This window comes from Notamacropus eugenii, chromosome 5, assembly GCF_028372415.1.
Source record: "Notamacropus eugenii isolate mMacEug1 chromosome 5, mMacEug1.pri_v2, whole genome shotgun sequence".
Classification (NCBI taxonomy): domain Eukaryota; kingdom Metazoa; phylum Chordata; class Mammalia; order Diprotodontia; family Macropodidae; genus Notamacropus; species Notamacropus eugenii.
Genome location: NC_092876.1, coordinates 26320671 through 26345480, shown reverse-complemented (window position 1 = coordinate 26345480; position 24810 = coordinate 26320671). Strand labels below are relative to the sequence as shown.

Below are 24810 nucleotides of genomic sequence, written 5' to 3'. Positions count from 1 at the left end.
CTTATTTTACAAATAAAGAGACTGAGTCCTGGAGAGAGGAAGAGACTTGGCCAAGGTCACATAGAGGAAGGATTTGAATCTAGGACCCTCTAACCCTGAATCCACTGCTCTTTCTCCTTTGCCCTATGGCATGGGCTCTGTCTTGTCTCCACTGGCCTGTCTCCTACTTTCCTCTTTCCATATTTCATCCGCCTTAGCTCCTGTTACACCAGGAGAGACCATGACCTCAAAGCCTTGCTCTACCCCATCTCCCTCCAGCCAAGTCTACTTACTGGGACCCTCCGCATTACAAAAAGTGACAATTTACATCTGTGCAACACTTTATGTCTTACAAAAACCTTTATATAGATGGTCTCATTTGATCTCCCCAACAACTGAGAGGTGAGCACTATTATCCCCATTTTACAGATGAGGAGCCTAAGGCACAGATGGGTTAAATGACTTGCTAGTAAGTCATATCCCTGAGTCATTTGAACTCAGAATTTGAACTCAGGTCTTTCTTAAGTCTAACACTCTGCACTATGCCATGTCAGGTATAAGATCTATCAGGGCTGCCAAGACACCCTCTAAAAAGGCTACCATGACCTTTTTTCCCAGGAGTATGCTCACTGCCCAGCATGTCCTCATGACACATCAGAAATGGCTAGCTGGCCGCCTCCTTGTCAGCTCCTTGGCCAATCCCTCTCAGCCTTACTATGTACAAGACTCTCCCAATATCTTTGCAAGAGATGAGAAACACTCTCCTTCACCTTAAACCTCTGAACAGGGACCAAGGGAGGGAGTGGGAACTCTACCAAAAGGAGGGAGAAAGAAGGTCAGAAAAATGCAAATATTCCTAACTTTTTCCTCTTTGGAAACCAGTCCTTAGACAACTGGGGAAGGATGACCCAAGGAAGGAGTCTGGTGAGTCTGCTGAATTTGCCCCAGGGCTTATTCTGAGACACTCACCTTTCTCAGTGGTCAGGCTGACCTGCCTACTACAAGAGAAGCCAGGGACAAGGAAAGGCCAGTATCTGGGCCCTCCTTGGGCCATGAAGGCTTGCTTCCTAGTGTAAAAAAAGGATATCTGAGCCTGAGGGGACCTTGAAAAAAATCACATTCAACCTTCTCATGTCATAGGAGAAGAAACTCCTGGGAAAAGGGAGTGTCCAGAGAAGAGAATCCAAGGATATTCTGTAAATGGGGATTAACTTCCCCTATGGGCAAGACACAGTCCTAGGCACAGGGTGTTCTATTATGCCTTAGACCCCTGGATTAAAACCAGGTCTCTTGATTTCCAGCACAGGACTCCATTCTACATGTGGCTGTTAGCTGATCTATTCCCAATCTTCCCCTTTCCTTTGGAGTTAAGGGGTTGACTCTAGCTTGTCCTCTGACCTTCACCAATATCTCATCAAGGGGTGGAGGTGACCCTGGCTCCTTGAGATCCAGGCCAAGAGAGCATAAACTCTCCTAGGTCCTACCAAGCTAGAAAGGCCTCAAGTACAGCCAAGGTAATGGCCATGGGAGCCTGTCATCTCTGGACCAGACTCTCATACTGGAAACATTCAGTTCCAGGGGCTTGGGATAGAGGGGAATATGATTGTCAGCCACAGCAACTCAAGATGTTGCTGCCATGACCTGCATCACAGAAAGCAGTCCATGACAATGAGATCAGTTTCTTGGCCTCATCTTCCAAGACCTCCCTCTTTGCCAAGGTCATAGGGAGGTACTTCCAAACCAGATGTTTGGTTAGAAGGGTAAGAAAAGGAACCAAACAGCCATTTTCTGTCTATTTTCTGCACAGGACTACTATCCACACCTACCATCACCAGCAACAACATGGCCCCAGTGGAGAACAAAGACAATGTCTCCTTGACATGCCAGTCTGACAGTCAAGATGTCACAGATCTGGTTTGGTTCATAAACCAAAGCTCCCTAGTTGATGATAGGATAGTGCTGTCCCTGGATAACAGGACACTCACTATAATCAATGTCACAAGGGAAGACCAAGGACCCTATGAGTGTGAAATCTGGAACCCAGTTAGTAGAAATAGGAGTGAACCATTCACCCTGAATATTACTTGTGAGTAAATTCTCTTTCTATGTGGTGCATGCTCATAGTTTGGTGGTGTGTTCCCAGAGGTCAGTCTCATTCAGTCACTTGCCTGAGTGCTGAAGATCAGATCTCTGAGGTTCCTATCTCTCTTGAGTTTAGGGGACCCACAATGGCCATGATGCTTTCCCATCTGTGATGGAGCTGGACCAGCCATGGTGCTGAGCTAGGGAAGGCCTTAAGACCTTCCAAGTTAAGCAATCTCAGGTTGAAACCTGAAAGGTGGAGGGTGAACTGTGAATGCCCAGCTCCAAGGAGGGTCAGGGAGATACAATGGTCCATGGTGATGGGTTATAGAACAGGAAATTTCCCTTCTCTCTGCCTTTATCTCAATATGGACTCATTCTCTTTGCTCCAGATGGACCAGATACCCCCGTAATTGTCCCCATAGACCCTAATTACCCTGTAGGGGCAACTCTTGAGTTGTCCTGCTCTGCTGATTCTAACCCACTTGCCCAGTACACTTGGCTTTTCAATGGAGTTCAGATGATGTCCACACCCCAGCTCTCTATTCCTGTTGTGTCTCTGAATCACACTGGAACCTATACCTGTATTGCATCTAATTCAGTCACTGGCCTGTCTAGCAGCAAAGACATCAATGTCACAGTCTCTGGTGAGTAGATGGACCTGGTCCTCAGATTTGTGTTGGGCTCTCCCCTTCCCTGGCATGAAAGAAACAAAGGTTAGTGGCATTCTGCCTCTTGGGCCCATTGGCACTACATGTTGTGGTGGAAGCAGCTCTGAGCTCAGAACTGTGAAACTTGGGATGGAAACCTGACTCTATCATCTACCTGTGCTCCCAGGTGTCCCTCCTCCATTCTGAGCCTCGGTCTCTTCCTCTGGAAGGCTGGATAGTCCTTCACTGCCCATAGCACAAGACTCAGTGGTAGAGAAAGCCCTTTTTACATTTGGGGTACAAAAAGCATGTGAGCTGTTGTTGTCGTTCTCATTCTCATTTTCATTCTGGTCTGCCCTGCTGTCCCAGAGGCACTCCTCTTGTTCTCCCCCAACTTCTAGGGCCACAGCATCAATGACTGTCCCTGGACCCTGTGGTCTTCCCTTCAGTCTGTCTCACTTGGTGCTATGGGCCTGTATGGGGTCTTGGTTGGAATGTAAGCTCTGATCATGTAATAGGGTTGGGTCTGATCCCCTTTTGAAGGGAAATTCAGAAGATGGGAAGGGGAATTTCAGCTTTGCCTCCTTTCACACACAGATTCACCTTTGCATTTATATGTTCCTTCTTTGTGACATGCAGTATCATGCAGAGACACACGCGATATGAAACTGGGCTCTTGTCTGGGTGAAGGGTCTCATGGTTTGTGATGAAAGTCTAGTGTGCTGTAACATTGAGAGTCTAAAGGGTAGTGGTATGAAATGCAGCTGGGAGGAGGCTGTGTTAACCTGAGCCATAGAGGGTGGAGAGAGAGAGAGAACACCTGAAGGGACCTACTTCCCCTCCTCCACTCTCTGCAGTGATGTCCTGAGACCAGAAGAGCTGATGTCGGATGTTGGCTTCGGGTTTTGTTTCTAGACTGCTGTGTTGTTTTTGTCTGGGATCACGAGGTCTCTGTGCTGCTGGCATTCCTTTCTTTTTCCTGGTGCTCATGGTTCTGAACAGATCCTAACCCTTGAGAAACTGGCTCCTTCCTCTGGCTTCCTCCCTTCTCATTGGCCATCCATTCCAATGCTTCCTGGGCATCTCGTTGGCCAAACATCGCTCTGGGTCATCAGGGCATGGAGTATCCATGATGAGTGAGCTCTCTGGGGAGTCTCAGACCACTGACTTCTGTTCCTCCTGTGATCTAACATGGAGCTGTCTTTGGGCTGATCAGAACTGGCCCTTTGACCAAGGAGACCAAGGAGAGTCCTTAGAGCTGGAGGAGCCTCAGGAACCAGCTAGTTCAGGCCTGAGTTACTGGGGACTCTGGCTGTGCTTTCCTCCTGGAATAATTGTGGGAGTGCTTTAAAAAAAAAACAATTTCATTTCATCATATGCAAAACACAGGGCAGCGTGGTATAAAAAACAATGTTTTCAGACATTGGAAAACCTGAGATCAGACGCTGCTGACTCCTGTAGCAATGGGCTGCTGTCTGAGGGGCTGAGCCTTCAGTAATTTCCTAGAGGGGAAAGAGGGCTGAGCCTGCAGTCAGAGGGCCTGGATTCAAATCCAGATTTGTTGCTTGCTGGCTGTTTGGTCACAGACAAGGCACAATTGGGGGTTTGGTTTTCTCCTCTAACAATAAGAGTGTAAACTCAGATCAGGATTCCTGGACTTCAGGGGATCCATAAACATAAATGGGAAAAACACACAACTTTCTTTTCACTAACTTTTGGTTTTCTTTCTATTCCTCTGTATTTCATTCTGTGAGTTGAGAACCATGACTCTGAGACAGACCCATAGGCTTCCTCAGCCTGACTGCCCAAGGGACCCATGAGATAAAGAAGGTAGAGAGTCAGCAGTTCTGATGATCTCTAAGGTCCCTACCAGCTCAGAATCTGTTGTCCTATAGCCCTATGAATCATGGTCCAAGGCTTGAAGGGTGCAGAGCATGGGGCACACGTCATTGGCAAACAGTCATCGAGTTTGGTCAGAGGATTTAACATGGGTGTAAGAGCAGGATAAGATAAGGCTACAGAGGAAGGATGGCACAAGGGAATGCAGAGGAATGAACAGCTGGTAAAGGAATTTGATCCTGAGAAGTAGGTAATAGTGAGCCCCCAAAGGTCCTTGAGGAGAGGAGTGACATGATCAGATCTATGTACAATTCCCATTGTTTTAACAGTGGTGTGATGGGTGCATTGGAGGAGCACAAAGGCAGAGAAACCAGTCATGCAGGGATGATGGAATCCTCCATTTAGCTCTGGAAAAGGATCTCAGATATACTTTAATGTAACCCTCTCCTTTTACAAACAAAGAGACGGAGTCCTGGAGAGAGGAAGAGACTTGGCCAAGGTCACATAGAGGAAGGATTTGAATCCAGGACCCTCTGACCCTGAATCCAGTACTCTTTCTCCTTTGCCCTATAGTGTGTCATGGGCTCTGTCTTGTCTCCAAGTGGCCTGTGTCCTACTTCCCTCTCTCTCCATGATCCATCCCCTTTAGATCCTGTCACACCAGTAGAGACCATGACCTCCAACCCTAGCTCTACCCCCTCTCCCTCCAGCCAAGTCCACCTACTGGGACCCTCCTCGTTACAAAAGGTGACAGCTTACCTCTATGCAACACCTTATGTCTTGCAAAGACCTTTATATAGATGGTCTCATTTCATCCTCCCAACAACTAAGAGGTAAGCACTATTATCCCCATTTTACAGATGAGGAGCCTAACGCACAGATGGGTTAAATGACTTGCTAATAAGTCATATCTCAGAGTTACTTGACCTCAGGTCTTTCTTAAGTCTAACACTCTGCACTATGCCATGTCAGGTATAAGATCCATCAGGGCTGCCAAGACACCCTCTAAAAAGGCTACCATGACCTTCTTTCCCAGGAGTATGCTCACTGCCCTGCATGTCCTCATTACACATCAGAAATGGCTAGCTGGCCTCAGCCTTCTCAGCTCCTTGCCCAATCCCACTCAGCCTTACAACCTAACAAGGCTCTCCCAGTATCTTTGCAAGAGATGAGACACACTCTCCTTCACCTTAAACCTCTGAACAGGGACCAAGGGAGGGAGTGGGGACTCTGCCAAAAAGAGGGAGAAAGAAGGTCAGAAAAATGCAAATATTCCTAACTTTTTCCTCTTTGGAAACCAGTCCTTAGACAGCTGGGGAAGGATGACCCAAGGAGGGAGTCTGGTGAGTCTGCTGAATTTGCCCCAGGGCTTATTCTGAGACACTACCTTTCTCAGTGGTCAGGCTGACCTGCCTACTACAAGAGAAGCCAGGGACAAGGAAAGGTCAGTATCTGGGCCCTCCTTGGGCCATGAAGGCTCTGCTTCCTGGTGTAACAAAAAGACATCTGAGCCTGAGGGGACCTTGAAGAAAATCACCTTCAACATTCTCATGGGGTAGGAAAAGAAACTCCTGAGGAAAGGGAGTGTCCAGAGCAGAGAATCCAAGGATATTCTGTAAATGGGGATTAACTTCCCCTAAGAGCAAGACACAGTCCTAGGCACAGGGGGTGCTATTATGCCTTAGAAGCCCCTAGATTAAAACCAGGTCTCTTGATTTCCAGCACAGGATTCCATTCTGCATGTGGCTGTTAGCTGATCTATTCCCAATCTCCCCCTTTCCTTTGGAATTAAGGTGATGCCTCTAGCTTGTCCTCTGACCTTCACCAATATCTCATCAAGGTGTGGAGGTAACCCTGCCTTCTTGAGATCCAGACCAAGAGAGCATAAACTCTCCTAGGTCCTGGCAAGCTAGAAAGGCCTCAAGTACAGCCAAGGTAATGGCCATGGGAGCCTGTCATCTCTGGACCAGACTCTCATACTTGAAAGATTCAGCTCCAGGGGCTTCGGATTGAGGTGAATATGGTTGTCAGCCACAGCAACTCAAGATGTTGCAGCCCTCCTAAGGCCTGAATATGCCATGACCTGCATCACAGAAAGCAGTCCATGACAATGAGATCACAGGTTCTTGGCCTCATCTTCCAAGACCTCCCTCTTTGCCAAGGTCATAGGGAGGTACTTCCAAACCAATTGTTTGGTTGGAAAGGTAAGAAAGGGAAGTAAATCATCATTTTCTGTCTACTTTCTGCACAGGACTACTATCCAAACCTAACATCACCAGCAACAACATGGCCCCAGTGGAGAACAAAGACAATGTCTCCTTGACATGCCAGGTTGACAGTCAAGATGTCACAGATCTGGTTTGGTTCATAAACCAAAGCTCCCCAGTTGGTGATAGGATAGTGCTGTCCCCGGATAACAAGACACTCACTATAATCAATGTCACAAGGGAAGACCAAGGACCCTATGAGTGTGAAATCTGGAACCCAGTTAGTAGAAATAGGAGTGAACCATTCACTCTGAATATTACTTGTGAGTAAATTCTCTTTCTATGTGGTGCATGCTCATAGTCTGGTGGTGTGTTCCCAGAGGTCAGGCTCATTCAGTCACTTGTCTGAGTGCTGAAGATCAGATCTCCGAGGTTCCTATCTCGACCTTAGGGGGCCCACATTGGCCATAATGCTTTCCCATCTATGATGGAGCTGGGCCAGCAATGGTGCTGAGCTAGGGAAGGCCTTAAGACCTTCCAAGTTAAGCAATCTCAGGTTGAAACCTGAAAGATGGAGGATGAGCTGTGAATGTCCAGCTCCAAGGAGGGTCAGAGAGACACAATGATCTCTGGTGATGGGTTATAGAACAGGAAATTTCCCTTCTCTCTGCCTTTATCTCAATATGGACTCATTCTCTTTGCTCCAGATGGACCAGATACCCCCGTAATTGTCCCCATAGACCCTAATTACCCTGTAGGGGCAACTCTTGAGTTGTCCTGCTCTGCTGATTCTAACCCACCTGCCCAATACACTTGGCTCTTCAATGGAGTTGAGATAACATCCACACCCCAGCTCTCTATTCCTAATGTGTCATTGAATCACACTGGAACCTATACCTGTATTGCATCTAATTCAGTCACTGGCCTGTCTAGCAGCAAAGACATCAATGTCACAGTCTCTGGTGAGTAGATGGACCTGGTCCTCAGCTTTTTTTTTGGGGCTCTCCCCTTCCCTGGCATGAAAGAAACAAAGGTTAGTGGCATTCTGCCTCTTGGGCCCATTGGCACTACATGTTGTGGTAGAAGAAGCTCTGAGCTCAGAATCATGAAACTTGGGATGGAGACCTGACTCTATCATCTACCTGTGCACCCAGGTGTCCCTCCTCCATTCTGAGCCTCAGTTTCTTCCCTTGGAAGGCTGGATAGTCCTTCACTGCCCATAGCACAAGACTCAGTGGTAGAGAAAGCCCTTTTTACATTTGGGGTACAAAAAGCATGTGAGCTGTTGTTGTCGTTCTCATTCTCATTTTCATCCTGGTCTGTCCTTCTGTCCCAGAGGCACTCCTCTTGTTCTCCCCCAACTTCTAGGGCCACAGCATCAATGACTGTCCCTGGACCCTGTGGTCTTCCCTTCAGTCTGTCTCACTTGGTGCTATGGGCCTGTATGGGGTCTTGGTTGGAATGTAACCTCTGATCGTGTAATAGGGTTGGGTCTGATCCCATTTTGAAGGGAAATTCAGAAGATGGGAAGGGAAATTTCAACTTTGTCTCCTTTCACACACAGATTCACCTTTGCATTTATATGTTCCTTCTTTGTGACATGCAGTATCATGCAGAGACATACGCGATATGAAACTGGGCTCTTGTCTGGGTGAAGGGTCTCATGGTTTGTGATGAAAGTCTAGTGTGCTGTAACATTGAGAGTCTAAAGGGTAGTGGTATGAAATGCAGCTGGGAGGAGGCTGTGTTAACCTGAGCCATAGAGGGTGGAGAGAGAGAGAGAGAGAACACCTGAAGGGACCTACTTCCCCTCCTCCACTCTCTGCAGTGATGTCCTGAGACCAGAAGGGTTGTTGTTGGATGTTGGCTTCGGGTTTTGTTTCTGGACTGCTGTGTTCTCTTTATCTGCAAGCACAAGATCTCTGGGCTGCTGATATTCCTTAGTTTTTCCTGGTGCTCATGGTTCTGAACAGATCCTAACCCTTGAGAAACTGGCTCCTTCCTCTGGCTTCCTCCTTTCTCATTGGCCGTCCTTTCCAATACTTCCTGGGCATCTTGTTAGCCACACTCTCTGCTCTGGGTCATCAGGGCATGGAGTGTCCATGATGAGTGAGCTCCCTGGGGAATCTCAGACCCCTGACTGCTGTTCCTCCTCTGCTCTAACATGGAGCTGTCTTTGGGCTTATCAAAGCTGGCCCTTTGACCAAGGAGAGCCCCTAGAGCTAGAGGAGCCTCAGAAACCAGTTAGTTCAGGCCTGAGTTACTGGGGACTCTGGCTGTGCTTTCTTCCTGGAATAACTCTGGGACTGCTTTAAAAAAAAAATTTCATTTCATCATATGCAAGACACAGGGCAGTGCGGTATAAAAAGCAATGTTTTCAGACATTGGAAAACCTGAGATCAGACGCTGCTGACTCCTGTAGCAATGGACTGTTCTCTGAAGGTCTGAGCCTTCAGTAATTTCCTAGAGGGGAAAGAGGGCTGAGCCTGCAGTCAGAGGGCCTGGGTTCAAATTCAGATCTGCTGCTGGCTGGCTGTTTGGTCACAGACAAGGCACAATGTGGGGATTCAGTTTTCTCCTCTAACAACAAGGGCATCAACTCAGGTAAGGATTCTTGGACTTCAGGGGATCCATAAACATGGATGGGAAAAACTCACATCTTTCTTTTCACCAACTTTTGGTTTTCTTTATATTCCTTTGTATTACTTCTGTGAGTTGAGAACCATGACACTGAGACAGACCCATAGGCTTCCTCATACTGACAGTTCAAGGGAACCATGAGGTAAAGAAGGTGGAGAGCTAGCAGTCCCGATGATCACTGAGGTCCCTGCCAGCTGAGAATCTGTTACACTATAGCCCTATGAATCATGGTCCAAGGCTTGAAGGTTGTACAGCATGGGGCACACCTCATAGGCAGATAGTCATCCAGTTTGGTCAGAGGATTTAACATGGGTGTAAGAGTGGGATGAGATAAGGCTACAGAGGAAGGATGGCTCAAGGTTGTGCAGAGGCCTGAATAGCAGATAAAGAAATTTGATCCTGAGAAGTAGGTAATAGTGAGCCCCCAAAGGTCCTTGAGGAAAGGAGTGATATGATCAGATCTATGTACAATTCCCATTGTTTTCACAGTGGTGTGATGGGTGCATGGGAGGGGCACAAAGAAAGGCAGAGAAACCAGTCATGCAAGGATGATGGAATCCTCCAGTTAGCTCTAGAAAAGGATATCAGATATCCTTTAATGTAACCCTCTCATTTTACAAACAAAGAGACTGAGTCCTAAAGGGAGGAAGAGACTTGGTCAAAGTCACATAAAGAAAATATTTGAATCTAGGACCCTCTAACCCTCAATCCACTGCTCTTTCTCCTTTGCCCTATGGCATGGGCTCTGTCTTGTCTCCACTGGCCTGTCTCCTACTTCCCTCTTTCCATATTTCATCCGCCTTAGCTCCTGTTACACCAGGAGAGACCATGACCTCAAAGCCTTGCTCTACCCCATCTCCCTCCAGCCAAGTCTACTTACTGGGACCCTCCGCATTACAAAAAGTGACAATTTACATCTGTGCAACACTTTATGTCTTACAAAAACCTTTATATAGATGGTCTCATTTGATCTCCCCAACAACTGAGAGGTGAGCACTATTATCCCCATTTTACAGATGAGGAGCCTAAGGCACAGATGGTTTAAATAACTTGCTAGTAAGTCATATCCCTGAGTCATTTGATCTCAGGATTTGAACTCAGGTCTTTCTTAAGTCTAACACTGCACTATGCCATGTCAGGTGTAAGATCCATCAGGGCTGCCAAGACACCCTCTAAAAAGGCTACCATGACCTTCTTTCCCAGGAGTATGCTCACTGCCCTGCATGTCCTCATGACACATCAGAAATGGCTAGCTGGCCTCAGCCTTCTCAGCTCCTTGGACAATCGCACTCAGCCTTACAACAGACAAGGCTCTCCCAGTATCTCTACAAGAGATGAGACACACTCTCCTTCACCTTAAACCTCTGAACAGGGACCAAGGGAGGGAGTGGGAACTCTACCAAAAGGAGGGAGAAAGAAAGTCAAAAAAATGCAAATATTCCTAACTTTTTCCTCTTTAGAAATCAATCCTTAGACAGCTGGGGAAGGATGACCCAAGGAGGGAGTCTGGTGAGTCTGCTGAATTTGCCCCAGGGCTTATTCTGAGACACACACCTTTCTCAGTGGTTAGGCTGACCTGCCTACTACAGAGAAGCCAGGGACAAGGAAAGGCCAGTATCTGGGCCCTCCTTGGGCCATGAAGGCTCTGCTTCCTGGTGTAACAAAAAGACATCTGAGCCTGAGGGGACCTTGAAGAAAATCACCTTCAACATTCTCATGGGGTAGGAAAAGAAACTCCTGAGGAAAGGGAGGGTCCAGAGCAGAGAATCCAAGGATATTCTGTAAATGGGGATTAACTTCCCCTAAGAGCAAGACACAGTCCTAGGCACAGGGGGTGCTATTATGCCTTAGAAGCCCCAGATTAAAACCAGGTCTCTTCATTTCCACCCCAGGACTCTCCATTCTGCATGTGGCTGTTAGCTGATCTATTCCCAATATCCCCCTTTCCTTTGGAATTAAGGTGATGCCTCTAGCTTGTCCTTTGACCTTCACCAATATCTCATCAAGGTGTGGAGGTAACCCTGCCTTCTTGAAGTTCAGGCCAAGAGAGCATAAACTCTCCCAGGTCCTGCCAATCTAGAAAGGCCTCAAATACAGCCAAGGTAATGGCCATGGGAGCCTGTCATCTCTGGACCAGACTCTCATACTGGAAACATTCAGCTCCAGGGGCTTGGGATTGAGGTGAATGTGGTTGTCAGCCACAGCAACTCAAGATGTTGCAGCCCTCCTAAGGCCTGAAAAAGTCATGATCTGCATCACAGAAAGCAGTCCATCCCATTGAGATCACAAGCTCTTGGCTTCATCTTCCAAGACCTCCCTCTTTGCCAAGGTCATAGGGAGGTACTTCCAAACCAGATGTTTGGTTGGAAAGGTAAGAAAGGGAAGTAAATCATCATTTTCTATCTACTTTTTGCACAGGACTACTATCCAAACCTAACATCACCAGCAACAACATGGCCCCAGTGGAGAACAAGGACAATGTCTCCTTGACATGCCAGTCTGACAGTCAAGATGTCACAGACCTGGTTTGGTTCATAAACCAAAGCTCCCCAGTTGGTGATAGGATATCACTGTCCCTGGATAACAGGACACTCACTATAATCAGTGTCACAAGGGAAGACCAAGGACCCTATGAGTGTGAAATCTGGAACCCAGTTAGCAGAAATAGGAGTGAACCATTCACCCTGAATATTACTTGTGAGTAAATTATCTTTCTATGTGGTGCATGCTCATAGTCTGGTGGTGTGTTCCCAGAGGTCAGGCTCATTCAGTCACTTGCCTGAGTGCTGAAGATCAGATCTCTGAGGTTCCTATCTCTCTTGAGTTTAGGGGGCCCACATTGGCCATGATGATTTCCCATCTGTGATGGAGTTGGATCAGCAATGGTGCTGAGCTAGAAAAGGCCTTAAAACCTTCCAAGTGAAGCAATCTCAGGTTGAAACCTGAAAGGTGGAGGATGAGCTATGAATGTCCAGCTCCAAGAAGGATCAGGGAGACACAATGATCTCTGGTGATGGGTTATAGAACAGGAAATTTCCCTTCTCTCTGCCTTTATCTCAATATGGACTCATTCTCTTTGCTCCAGATGGACCAGATACCCCCGTAATTGTCCCCATAGAACCTAATTACCCTGTAGGGGCAACTCTTGAGTTGTCCTGCTCTGCTGATTCTAATCCACTTGCCCAGTACACTTGGCTTTTCAATGGAGTTCAGATGACGTCCACACCCCAGCTCAGTATTCCTGATGTGTCTCTGAATCACACTGGAACCTATACCTGTAATGCATCTAATTCAGTCACTGGCCTGTCTAGCAGCAAAGATGTCAATATCACAATCTCTGGTGAGTAGATGGACCTGGTCCTCAGCTTTTTTTGGGGGGCTCTCCCCTTCCCTGGCATGAAAGAAACAAAAATTAGTGGCATCCTGCCCCCTGGGTCCCTTGGCACTACATGTTGTGGTGGAAGGAGCTCTGAGCTCAGAATCATGAAACTTGGGCTGGAGACCTGACTCTATCATCTACCTGTGCACCCAGGTGTCCCTCCTCCATTCTGAGCCTCAGTCTCTTCCTCTGGAAGGCTGGATAATCCTTCACGTCCTTTAGCACAAGATTCTGTGGTAGAGAAAGTTCTTTTTACATTTTGGGTACAAAAAGCATGTGAGTTGTTGCTGTCATTCTCCTCCTCCTTCTCATTTTCATTCTCTTCTGTCCCAGAGGCATACCTCTCATTCTCCCCCAAGTTCTAGGGCCCCAGCATCAATGACTGTCCCTGGACAGTCTTTCCTTCAGTCTGTTTCACGTGGCGCTATGGGCCTGCATGGGGGTCTTGGTTGGAAAGTAAGCTCTGATCATGTAAAAGGCTTGGCTCTGATCCCTTTCAAAGGGAAATTCAGAAGATGGGAAGGGGAATTTCAGCTTTGTCTCCTTTCACACACAGATTCACCTTTGCATTCATACGTTCCTTCTTTGTGACATGCAGTATCACGCAGAGACATACTCGATATGAAACTGGGCTCTTGTCTGGGTGACTGGTTGAATACCTGTACCTAGATCTGGCATCTCAAAACTGTCTCACTTCCCTGGTCTCGCAGCTTGCCTGCCATTCCACATGTGCTCTGTGGACAATGGTTTCTGAGTAGATATTGTCACTCATATGTACTGATGACAGACCCTCTGCATCCTGATTCACACTGGTGTATAGCAGGATACTAGAGAGATCATCTGTGGCCTCAGTTTCCTTTTCTTTCTTAGCCCCATTAAGATCTCTGGCAAAATTCATGGACTTTTGTTGTTACAAACCCACAGCTTCCTGCACGTATATGTGTTGTGTTGAAAGGAGTTGAGTCTGAGGTAGGTGGAATGGAAAACAGGAGAAAGAGTAGAACGGTGGGCTGGGGATTTGACCCTGGGAAATTCAGGCTGCAGCAGGATGTGCCTTCAAGGTGGGATGACTCTTCTTGGCCTAAAGCTGCACAGAAAGATCCCTAAGGCCCACATAAGACTTATTTCTTAAATGTATTATTGTCTTTGCATTATTATATTTTTATTTGTCTTGGTAAATATTTTCCATTTACATTTCAGTCTGGTTCACTCTGCACTTGAGAGTATTTTATACCTTTGGCTTTAATTTCTTAATTTAAAATTTTCAATTACCCCAAGTCTATTTCCTCTCCCTTCTTCTTCTTGCCTACCCCACTAAAGAAAAAGGAAATTCTTGTGACAGATATGGACAATCAAGCAAAACTAATTCTCATGTTGGCTATACCCACAAAATCTCTCCACCAGTGTGTACCCTGAGTCTGTCATCTCTGTGGTAGGAAGTGAGGAGCTTATTTCATTGTGTGTCTTTGTGACTCCTGGTTGGTCACTGCACTGATTAGAGTCCTCAGTCTTTCAAAGTACTTTGCCTTTATAGTGCTGTAGTTATTGTATAAATTCTTCTCTTGGTTCTTCTCACTTAATTCTGAATCAGTTCATACAAATCTTCGGAGGTTTCCGTTCTTGACCCTGTCTTGGTAGATGTTCTTATCTCTGACTTGGGTCAAATGAGACAATATACATAAAGAGCTGTGTAAGTGGTGGCTCTTATTCTAATAATTATACAGACTGAAAGCATAATTTTGAAATTTAAGAGGAAAAAGTCAAGAGGAAGATGACAATATGCGTGGACCAATTAGAATCCAGAAGCATTTCAGCAAGCTGGTCTGGTGAATGAAATGTGACCAGATGAAAATTATTGGGCACCAATGTCAGGTCCTGCCCTTGAGTTCAAAAAGTCCAAAGCATAAACAAAAATGGGTCCAGATGGGGAAAGTACTAGTCACCAAGTTATAGGAAAATATAGTTCAAGAAAGTAAGGAGAGTTGGCTTAGAGAGGGGGAGATTGGGGCAAACAGGACACCTGACTTTTGGACATAATGTTAAATTTCCTAAAAAGAGGCCAAGCTCCCATGAAAGAGGGGATCATCACAAACTCAGAATCCAATGGTAAAACAGCAGTTCATCTGAAAAAATAACTTGACAGGGGGAGGAGGGGCAGGGCTCTGAGTGGACCACAAGCTTCATACTTGAGTCAATGGAATGATAAGGTAGCCAAAAAACGTACTGCAATTAAAGCATGGCCACTGCCAAGGAAAAGGAGATAACAGCCCTTCCAGACCATCCAGTGGCATTCAGAGTATTGTATCTGGTTCTAGATGACACAGTTTACAAAGGACATTGAGACACTGGAGAGTGTCCAGAGGAAGGCAACAAGATTGGTGAAGCATCTGCTATCCATATCATTGGTGGGCCAGCTGAGGGAACTTAGGTTAGCCTGGGGAAGAGAAGGCTTGGGGGAGACATATGATAGCAGTTTGTTGGACTGTTCCAGGGAAGGGAAATCAGATGTGTTCCATCTGGCCTCAGAGGGCAGAGCCAGGAGCACACAGAGGTAAACGGAGAGAGGGCACAATGGCCTTAAAGGTCCCATGCAACTGGACATTTTGGTCTTCAGTGGGAAACTCCCTTAAGTGGTCCCAAGTTAGAATAGGTTCCTCAAGAGCAAGTAGGTTCAAAGGAGATTGTACCTGTAAAGCACTTAGCACAGTGCCGAGCACACCCAGTAGTCACTAAAGGCTTAATAAAAGCTCCTTCCCTTCTCCATCCTTCCTTTTCTCCTCTTTGGGGGCTCCACTAGCATCTGTCAAGTAGAATGTACTAAAGATTCTTCTTCAGGCCTGAGATGGTTTTGATGGTCACCAAAGTCCCATCAACTCCAAAATCACAGGGCTGTGTCTCCAAGTCTTTTGTAGCTATCAAGCAGAAAAGGGATTTGTCTTGCTGTACTTGACCCCAGAGCAGTGAATCAAAGGTGCAGAGATGTAGAATCAGGCTAATTGTCAGAGCAAACTTTCTAACTGTTACAGTGATCCAAAATGGGGGCAGATAGCCTTGACAGACAGAAGGCTTCTCCTCAGTAGAGGTCTCCAAACAAAGATGAGATTCAACTGGGACTAAATGACCCTCTCTTCAAAGTCTCTAGGTTCAGAGGAATTGACTGAATACAAATGGTGGGGAAAGAGACCTGACAACAGTTGGTGTAGAAAAAATTCATGGACTGTTCGGACTAAAAGCTGACTCAATCTTGGGCTGTAGCAATAGAAGCAGGCTGTCTGGAGCCAGGGAAGCAGGGGTCCTTCTGGGCTCTGGGAGGGACAGGCCAGCCTGGGATCAAATGCTGTGTTCCTTTCTGGGCACCTCATGTTAAGATGGACGTGGACAAGACCCCAGTGATGTCTCATGGAGCCAGGAAGGTCCATCATTAGGAGACTGCTCTTTGCCAAGTGAGGAGAGGCCCATCATTCCAAGCTTAGGCACGAGATGAATTCTTCAGTTTCAGAAGTTCACGATATTCGTTTGCTAAGGATAGAGGGGCAAGAACTATGGGGTAGAGGGAAGACCTCCTACAAATCATAGTTAATTGAAGCATCAGAGTATCCACCCACAACAATGTGGTGACTCAGTCATGGCTGGAGGGATTGATCAGAGTAGGGAGGGCACAAGAAAACAGTTCTCAGGATCCTGAAAGGCCTTTGTGTGGTAGCAGGTCAGCGATGCTCTATATTGTTCCTGAGGGGAGAACTAGGACCCAAGGGCCCTAGAGTGCCAGTGTCACACAGCATAAGGGAGACCTCACAAGCAGAGGTGACCACCAGGGAAACAGGACCTGAACATTGATAAGGTCATGAATGAGCAGAGGCTGGATGACCATTGATCAGTCAAGTTGAGGGATCTTGGGCCAGGTGCCCCCTGCCATCTCTGGTTCTCTGCTGATCAGACAGGGGCAGAGTGTTGGTCTACCCTGGGTCTCATCCCAGCCAAGGCTCCTGAGCCGTTAGGGGATGCTGCAGTGTCTCTCCTGGGGCAGAGAGCATCTGTTGACTTCTTTGTGTCCCCAGCTGGTCAAGGGAGAAACAAACACAGCTCTAGGGTGAGGAGGAAGAGAACAAGGAGTTTTTGAGTGCCTACTGTGTGCAGACACCATGCTGAGCTCTTTATAAATGTCATCTCATTTGACCATGGATGGTGCATAAGGCTCAAATCTGCAGGGAGCCTGTGGGAGCCCAAGGTTTTCATACCACAAGCCAGGCACTGTGGATGTCCTGGGTCTCCCCATGAGGTACCCTGTCTATACTCCTCTCCAGGGGAGGTTTTTGGAAGGGAGAACAGCCACCCTCACACACATGGGAGCCCAACCCTGGCAGGGGCTCTGATTTGGAAAGGAGACTGGATTTTCCAGTGAAACTACATGGGGCCCCAGGGTCCTCCTAAGGCACCTGAGGAAGGGGGAACCCAAAGCATAGCAGCTCTGAGCTCAGGATTATTTCTCTGCCAATTGCTCCCATACCTATAGGGAGACAACATCCTCAGAGAATTTAGGGTGTGCTGAAGAGAACTTGGCTTCAGAACCAGAATGCCTGGGTTCCAACCTTAAGTCTGTTATTGTTATCCAATGAACCTTGAACAAGTCACCTGACCCCTGGGAGCCCTCGTTTTTCCCAACAGGAAAGTAAGGGGGTGCATTAGATGATGGTGAAGGCTCTTTGAGATGGAGATCCAGGGTCCTCTGATTTCTGCCTTCAGGTTCCTGGTCTGAGAAAGGCCCCCAAGGACCACTGGGCAAAGAGGGTAAAAGCTCAGGTCCTGGAATAGGAGAAGTCTCTCAATTTCTAAACAATATCTCATCATCTCTTTGAACCTCCACTTTCCCCTTTGTAAAGTGGGGTGTGAGGATCCTGGTGAAAGGGACCTAGAAGGCAGTTAGTCCTGCTCCCTCATTTTACAGATGGGGAAACTGAGGCCCAGAGGAGGTGAGTGTCAGCACAAGGAGAGGAAACAAGACCCACAATAATATGTGCATTATATACTTCCTGGTACCACAGTTAGGAAGCAGCAAAGTAAATTAAGGGAATAACTGAGGAACAGAGGGCGATGGGAGCCAGGAGAGCTTTCTTTTATGTCAAAGAGCCCCAGGAAGGCTAGGGGAGTCCAGGGTCCCCTTTTCAGAAAGTTGCTTTTAATTGGAGAAAATATAATCTATAGAATTCAGAGGAAGGAATTCTACTGAAATACAGTTTTCAACCCTTTTTAAAGATGAAATTCACAGACTTCAGGTTAAGGACCTGGATTAGAATGAGATGCTTGGTGAGAGGCTGGGGTCCCCAGTGAATAGGGAGGGCACTAGGCCTGGATTCAGAAAGACTTAGACACTTACTAGCTGTGTGACCTGGGATAAGTCACTTAACCACTGTCTGCCTCAGTTTCCTGAACTGTAAAATGGAAAGAATAGTAGCCCCTACTTCCCAAGAGGATAAATTAGATAACATGACACTTAACACTATGTTTGACAAGAACGATAATTATAATAATGAGGTAAATAACAGCATGTAGATAGCTCCCACCATGTGCCAGGCACATAGTAGGCATTTCATAAATGCTTGATTCCCATTCCTACCTTAGTCACTAGGTTTGCATCTCCCAGGTCCTGTCTGGAGGAGGGGTTGGCCCAGGACACAGCACTTCATCCCCTGGGCTTCTTCCTCACCTTCCTTATTGGCACAGCTATAGAACCAGGGGGCATCTCCCTGCCCATGGGGCCAGGGACCATTGCTGTATGCCTGCAGTAGAAGGGTTTGGGCTTGGGCTTTGGACAACATGACCCGATGAAAATACAGGGCAGTCCCTCATACAACTCTCTCTTCTTTTCCTCTCTACAGAAATAGTATCTAAACCTAATATCACTGCCAGCAGTACCAACGTCCTGGAGAATACCACTTTGGTCATCACATGTAACACAGAACACCAGGGGATAAACATTCTGTGGTTCTTCAATAATGCATCTCTGTCACTCAATGAGAGGAAGTACCTGTCTGAGAATAACCAGACGCTCAACATCACGAATGTGAGGAGGGAGGATGCAGGGTCCTATCAGTGTGAAGTCTGGAATCCAATCAGTAACAACAGAAGTGACCCCCTTACTCTGACTGTGAACTGTGAGTGACTCTGGTCTCCTCCTTCTCCAATCCTTTCCCCAACAATGGCTCACATCTCATCTCTTTCTTCTTTTCACAGATGGACCAGACAATATCACAATATCTTCTTCAAGCTTTGAAGGAGACAAGATTCAGGTCACAATCAACAATCCACTGACCTTAGTGTGTCAGGTTGAGTCTTACCCCCCTGCACAGTATGAATGGCAAGTCAATGGTACTGTGAACTCTAACTTCTCTGATAACACGTACATCATCAACAGTACATCTTGGGAAGATTCAGGAAGCTATACATGTTTGGCATGGAACAACGTGACCAACTTATCAGTCTCTAAGGATGTCAGAGTGTCGGTTGGTAAGTGGTCTCTCCCTTCCCTAAGAGAATTAGCTTTTTGCGTTGGCCAAAGGTGGGAGGCCAGGAGCAGGTGCTCAGGCCCATTAAGGAGGATCATTTTTCATGGTGAACTAGGAGACGACATGTAAAGATCTGATGAATGTGGTCAGACTTGTAGTGAATGTCAGTCCAACTATAACTATTTTATCTTTGGTAAAAATGGAAACCAGTCTCCCTCTCTCCTAAAATCACCTTAGAAAATGTCATGTGCAATACAAGTTCGTTCATCATTTGACACACATTTAGGTGCAGACCTTCTGCAGAGCCCTCTGACAGGCAAAGAGGGAAATATAAGGTTTAGCTAAGACTCCATTTCCTATTGTCAGGAACCTTACAATCTAGTGGAAGAATCAGACCCCAAACACAGCTAATTGAGGTACAATATTACATGATATGCATACTTAGACTATGGCTACAAAATAGTGTTGTGGGAGACCTGGGGGAAAAGACCATTCTGGTTCGGGAGTAGGCAAAAACCAGGTCAGGTTTCAAAGAAACTTGAATTTTGTTTTGACGGGTGATGGTACTTTAACAGGGAGAATATTCTATTCCATGGAGAAATAGCCTGAGCCGATGTTCAGAGGAGGGAAGCTATAGCACGGGTCTGAGAGCAGAACGTAAAACAATGCAGCCTGAGCAGATCATATATGACCAGGAGAAGTATTATAAAGGTCTGCTGCCATTTTGTGGAAAAACCTTGAATGCCAGACTTAGTACACTAAAGGTTACTTAGAAGGCAAAGCACAATTAGCAGAGAAAAGAGAGGATCGCAGACATATCTGGTTGGTACATGCCATTCATCAATACTGGGTAGACCAGTGAGATTGAACCTGACACTCAAGTCTCAGAGCATGTTTAATATTGACCACTGTCACATCACTAGTTCATTTCTGACTTGGCCCAAACAACCTGGATGTGTAAAAATCTGGGGAATCCAAGGTTAATTTTCACTCCCTCAATTTCAGGTAAAACTGTCCCCAACTCCAAGCTAAGGTGATGAAAATATAGGAAATAGAGCCATGAGTGGGCAGGAGTCATTATACAAATGCATTTGTAGAATGTTTTTTTTTAATTGAGAGACAGGCCATGCAAGGTAGCAGAAGGAAGAGGAGAAAGAAGCTCTCCAGCCCAGCTCTCCTTCACAACCATTCCAACAAAGGGCTCCAAAGAGCCAAAAACCAAGAGGAAAATGCAGAGAGTGATTTTCCTCCCCAGTTCAGCATAGATATAAAGGCCAAAGTCCAGGCACATGGACCAACCAGGAAGGTGATGAGAAGACTAGGGACTAAATGAGGGCCCTAGGCTATGTACTTTGGAGAAGAAGTGGGCAGGGATTCAGCAGAGATGGCCTGGCACTGGCCAGGGAACGGCCAGAGGAGTCAATGGCCAGCTCTGCAGTCTAAGTCTAGAGCTAGGTCATAGATTCAGTGCTGAGGGCTGGGAGCAGGTATGGACCTGTGGCTGTATAGTGGACAAGGAGCTGAATTTTCATCCTCTATCTGGGGCTGAGGCTTGCAGCTGAGTGAGCATGGCAGAGAGCTCAGAACAAGGGGAAGCCTGTAATTCTATACCATCAGAGCCTTTTTAGCAAGGAACAGAACACTGAATATCCCGAGAAAGCAGCAGCAAAATACCAGGGAATACAAACCAAAAATAAGACCAGATATTCCTTCCAGATGGGTGCAGAGCCTGGCCCTAATAACAAAGTACCAGTTCAAGAGGTAAAGCTAGAACAGTGGTGAGGGAACCTGCAGCCTTGAGGCCAGAAAAGGTCTTCTTGGTCCTTGGGAGTGGCCTTTTGACTGAGTCCAAATTTTACAGAAGAAATCCTTCTATCAAGGATATTTATCCTGTGAAGTTTGAATTCAGTCAAAGAGCCACACTTGAGGACCTAGAGGATCACATGTGGCCTTGAGGCTGCAGGTTCCCCACTTCTGGGCTAGAATATTGAATAAACCAAAAATACTACCATGAAAAAAAAACTATCATTGAGACTGAAATGCCCAAAATACAAACCCAAGGGAGAAAGTTACTTGAAAACATCTACAAGTAGAGTCTCAAATAAAAAAAATATAGTTTGGATACAAGGTCAATTAGAATTCCTAAAAATAATAATAGTTTTTTAAGAGTTTAAAATTATTTTACAAATAGTTACTCTTCATAGCCTATAGAACTTTAAGGTTTACAAAATATTTTACAACATTACCTCATTTAATCCTCACAAGAACCATGGGAGGTCAATGCTATTATCATTTCTATTTTACAATTGAGAAAACTAAGGCAAACAGCTTGTCCAGGATCACTCAGCTCATATATGTCTAAGACTGGATTTAAATTTAGGGCTTCTTGACTCCAGGTCCAGTACTTGATTCACTCTACCTAACTATGGAGAAAAGAGCTAAAAGGAGAATTGATAGCTTAGTAGAAGAGGTTCAGAAATTACTCAAGTAACAGACTCCCTGAAAATTAGAATGAACTGAACAGAAATTAATGAACCCAGGAGATAAAAAGAAATATTAAAACAAAGTTCAAATACTAAAAAAGATTGATGATGATGATGATGATATAAGGTATCTTAAAGTAAAAAAAAACCTGGAAAATAGAAAGAAGAAATCTGAAGGAACCAGTCAAAAAAGGGTTTGGACATCAAATCTTAAGAAATCATGAAAGAAAACTGTCCAGAATTACAAGAAGCAGAAGGCAAAGTGAAAATGGGGCAAGGGGGGGAATCCTCCTGAAAAAAATCTTAATTGAAAATCCCCAGGAACATCATAGCCAAAATCCTGAGCTTCAAGGTCAAAGAAAAACATACTGTGACTATTTAAAAAGAAAGCATTCAAGTACCAACAAAATTTATCAGCTATCACTATAAAGGAATGGGAATGTTGAAATATGACATTACAAGAGGTAAAATTATACGCTTACAATCGAGAATAATATGCCCCCAAAATTAAGTATAATCCTGCAGTCAGGGAAGTGGACTTTTAAGGAATCAGAAATCTTCCAAACATTCCCCTCTCTCACTTTCCTCTCCTTTATAGGGGAAAGAATGAGGAATGAGAGGGAAAAGTATAAGAGAACAAGATGAAGGAAATCATACAATGATTATAATTATGAATGTAAACTACATTAACTCACCCATAAAACAGAAGAGGTTAACAGAGTGGATTAGAAAGCAAAAAAAAACAAACAAACAACAACAAAAAGAACAGTATGTAGTCTATAAGGAACATGTCTTAAATATAAAGATTCACAGAGTTAAAAATTAAGGGTGTAGAGTGAAATCTATTAAGCTTCAATTGACCTCAAAAAAGCACAGTAGTGATCATGATCTGAGACAAGCTAACAGCAAAAATGGACCTGATTAAAAACAACAAACAAGAAAGTGAATTATGCTGAAATGTACCATAGACAATGAATTATTGTACAAATATAACAATGAATTTGTACCAATATGCATAATATCTAAATATTAAAGGAAAAACTAACATGATAGATCTCCATTGATTATTGAATAGGAATAAAAGAGAATATACATATTTCTTAAATGCATGTGGAATTTTTACGAAAACTGACCCTGCATTAAGGCAAAAAAACCTCACAAATACAAAAAAGAGTAATATCCAATACATCTTCTACTGATCACAATACAATAAAAATTATATTTAATAAAGAACCTTGGAAGAAAAGATTGAAAATGATCAATTAAATTCTAAGCTTAATTACAAAGAGCTGGCTGATCAAGGACTGCTTTGGCATTTCCCCTCTTGCCCAGAGTAAGTGATCCCATTTCCACTAGGAAACTATAGCCTATTCTATAGCACATAGTAATATTGTCATCAATGACAACACAGGGAATACTTGAAATGCAAAGATAAAGGACACAAATTGAGAAAAAGACCTCAGACAGAAAGACCAGTAAGGAGGTTACTTTAAAAACTCAGATGGAAAATGATGAGGGCTTGAATTTGACCAGGGTAGTGGGGAGAGAGAGAAAGGTACAGTCACAGGATGTAAAGCTTGAATAAGCATTACAATTAGATCAGCTAGTATACACTGCGTTATTTTATTAATTGACAAATCAGTGTCCAGAGAAGAGAAAGAAGTTGACCAAGTAATCTCACAGTGAGCAAGTGACAGGGCCAGGATTCTAATCTGGATCTCCAGATTCCAAACCTCAAGCTCTTTCTCTTCCAGTGCACTGTCTTGTCCAGAGATGCTCTTTTAAAGGTTTTTGAGGAGAAAAGTGATATCATCAGGATGATATTTAAGGAAGATTACATTTGGAGAGTGGTAAAAATGATGAATTAAAGAAGTCAGAGACCAGAGGCAGGAATAGCAGTCAGAAAATTATTAGCATAATCAGGAAGAGAAGAGATGAGGGGCTCTGGAGTAGAAGCTGAGTGGAGGGGGTAGATACGAGAGATACTGTCCAAGTAGAATCAACACAAATGACCACAACATTAGAGAGAATGTCATAGAAATTGATTACAATTGATAGGTTTGAAAGAGAGAGAAGGTGAAAGATGTTTGCCAATTTGAGCCTATCAGGAGGTGGGTGGTACCATCAATAGAAAGAGAGAAGGGCAGTGGGCACAATGTGGGGAGGAAATTATGAATTCAGAAGTTGGTCATGTAGAGTTTGATTGCTTGCCCAAAGTTCACGTGTTTCCAAATGTTTACCAGACACCCTGCAATGTGATCTTGCCAAGGAGATTCCCAGATTTTGAGGCACAAAAGCCAAAACTGTTTCATTGATCAACAGGCATTACCTAAGTATTTACAGAGTGCCAGGCACTGTGCACAGGTGGAGGCACTTCATATTGGAGACCTCTCAACACACTCAAGGTTCTTTTTCTCTTCTTTGTCCACAGTGAAACAACAGTCTCCAGGTCCTAACTCACTCTCTCCAGGGGCCATCGTTGGCATTGTGTTTGGAGTCGTGGCTGGAGTGGCTCTCATTGGGGGCATCATCTATTTCCTGTTCTTCAGAAGCGTTGGAGGGTAGAATAATGCGTACTCTGGTTTTTCTCCCTCCTAGTCTGTGTCCCTGAATCGGGCAGAGAGGATGCTCTTCTGTACCCACTTCTGGACCTGGTCTACCTCTCTTTCCCAAACTCCTACCTTTCAGCACTAATTCCCTTGGGTGGCCTCCTCTGGGCTTTCATCCTCCACCATCCCACACACTTAATTGCCTCTTGGAAACAGGTGTTTATTTCCCCATTGGGGTGGACTAGACATAACCATGTTTTTCAGATCCTCAACCACAGGATTTGAGGTCCAAAAAGGCAGAGGTAAAGAGAGGAAGAGACTTCAGAGAGAAAGGGGATAGGTAACTACTCACAATCTAGTGAGCGACCAAGTGAGGAAAAAGGCCACTGAGGCAGATCCACACTGCATAAATGGGCTGAGAAGGAGAATCATAGGACCCAGGGGTGAAGGAACTAACATTGAGGAGGTTGTGCTTCAGGGATGAGCCCTGACAGAGGGA

At 45.3% G+C, this 24810-nt stretch overlaps 1 protein-coding gene across 2 annotated transcripts in view; it reads left to right on the top strand.

Moving 5' to 3' along the window:
* The window catches only part of LOC140503725 (cell adhesion molecule CEACAM1-like), a 34714-nt gene that overhangs the window by 5593 nt on the left and 4311 nt on the right, over nt 1–24810 (top strand). Inside the window, exons 1-5 of one of the 2 annotated variants that reach the window (XM_072607953.1) lie at nt 11747–12094; nt 12483–12737; nt 18653–18928; nt 19008–19280; nt 24194–24323. In XM_072607953.1, coding sequence (XP_072464054.1) covers nt 11851–12094; nt 12483–12737; nt 18653–18928; nt 19008–19280; nt 24194–24323 — 1178 coding nt within the window. In that variant the 5' untranslated portion in view covers nt 11747–11850. Of the gene's footprint in view, nt 1–11746; nt 12095–12482; nt 12738–18652; nt 18929–19007; nt 19281–24193; nt 24324–24810 lie in introns of those variants that run through there. The other variant, XM_072607954.1, reaches the window with a different exon arrangement.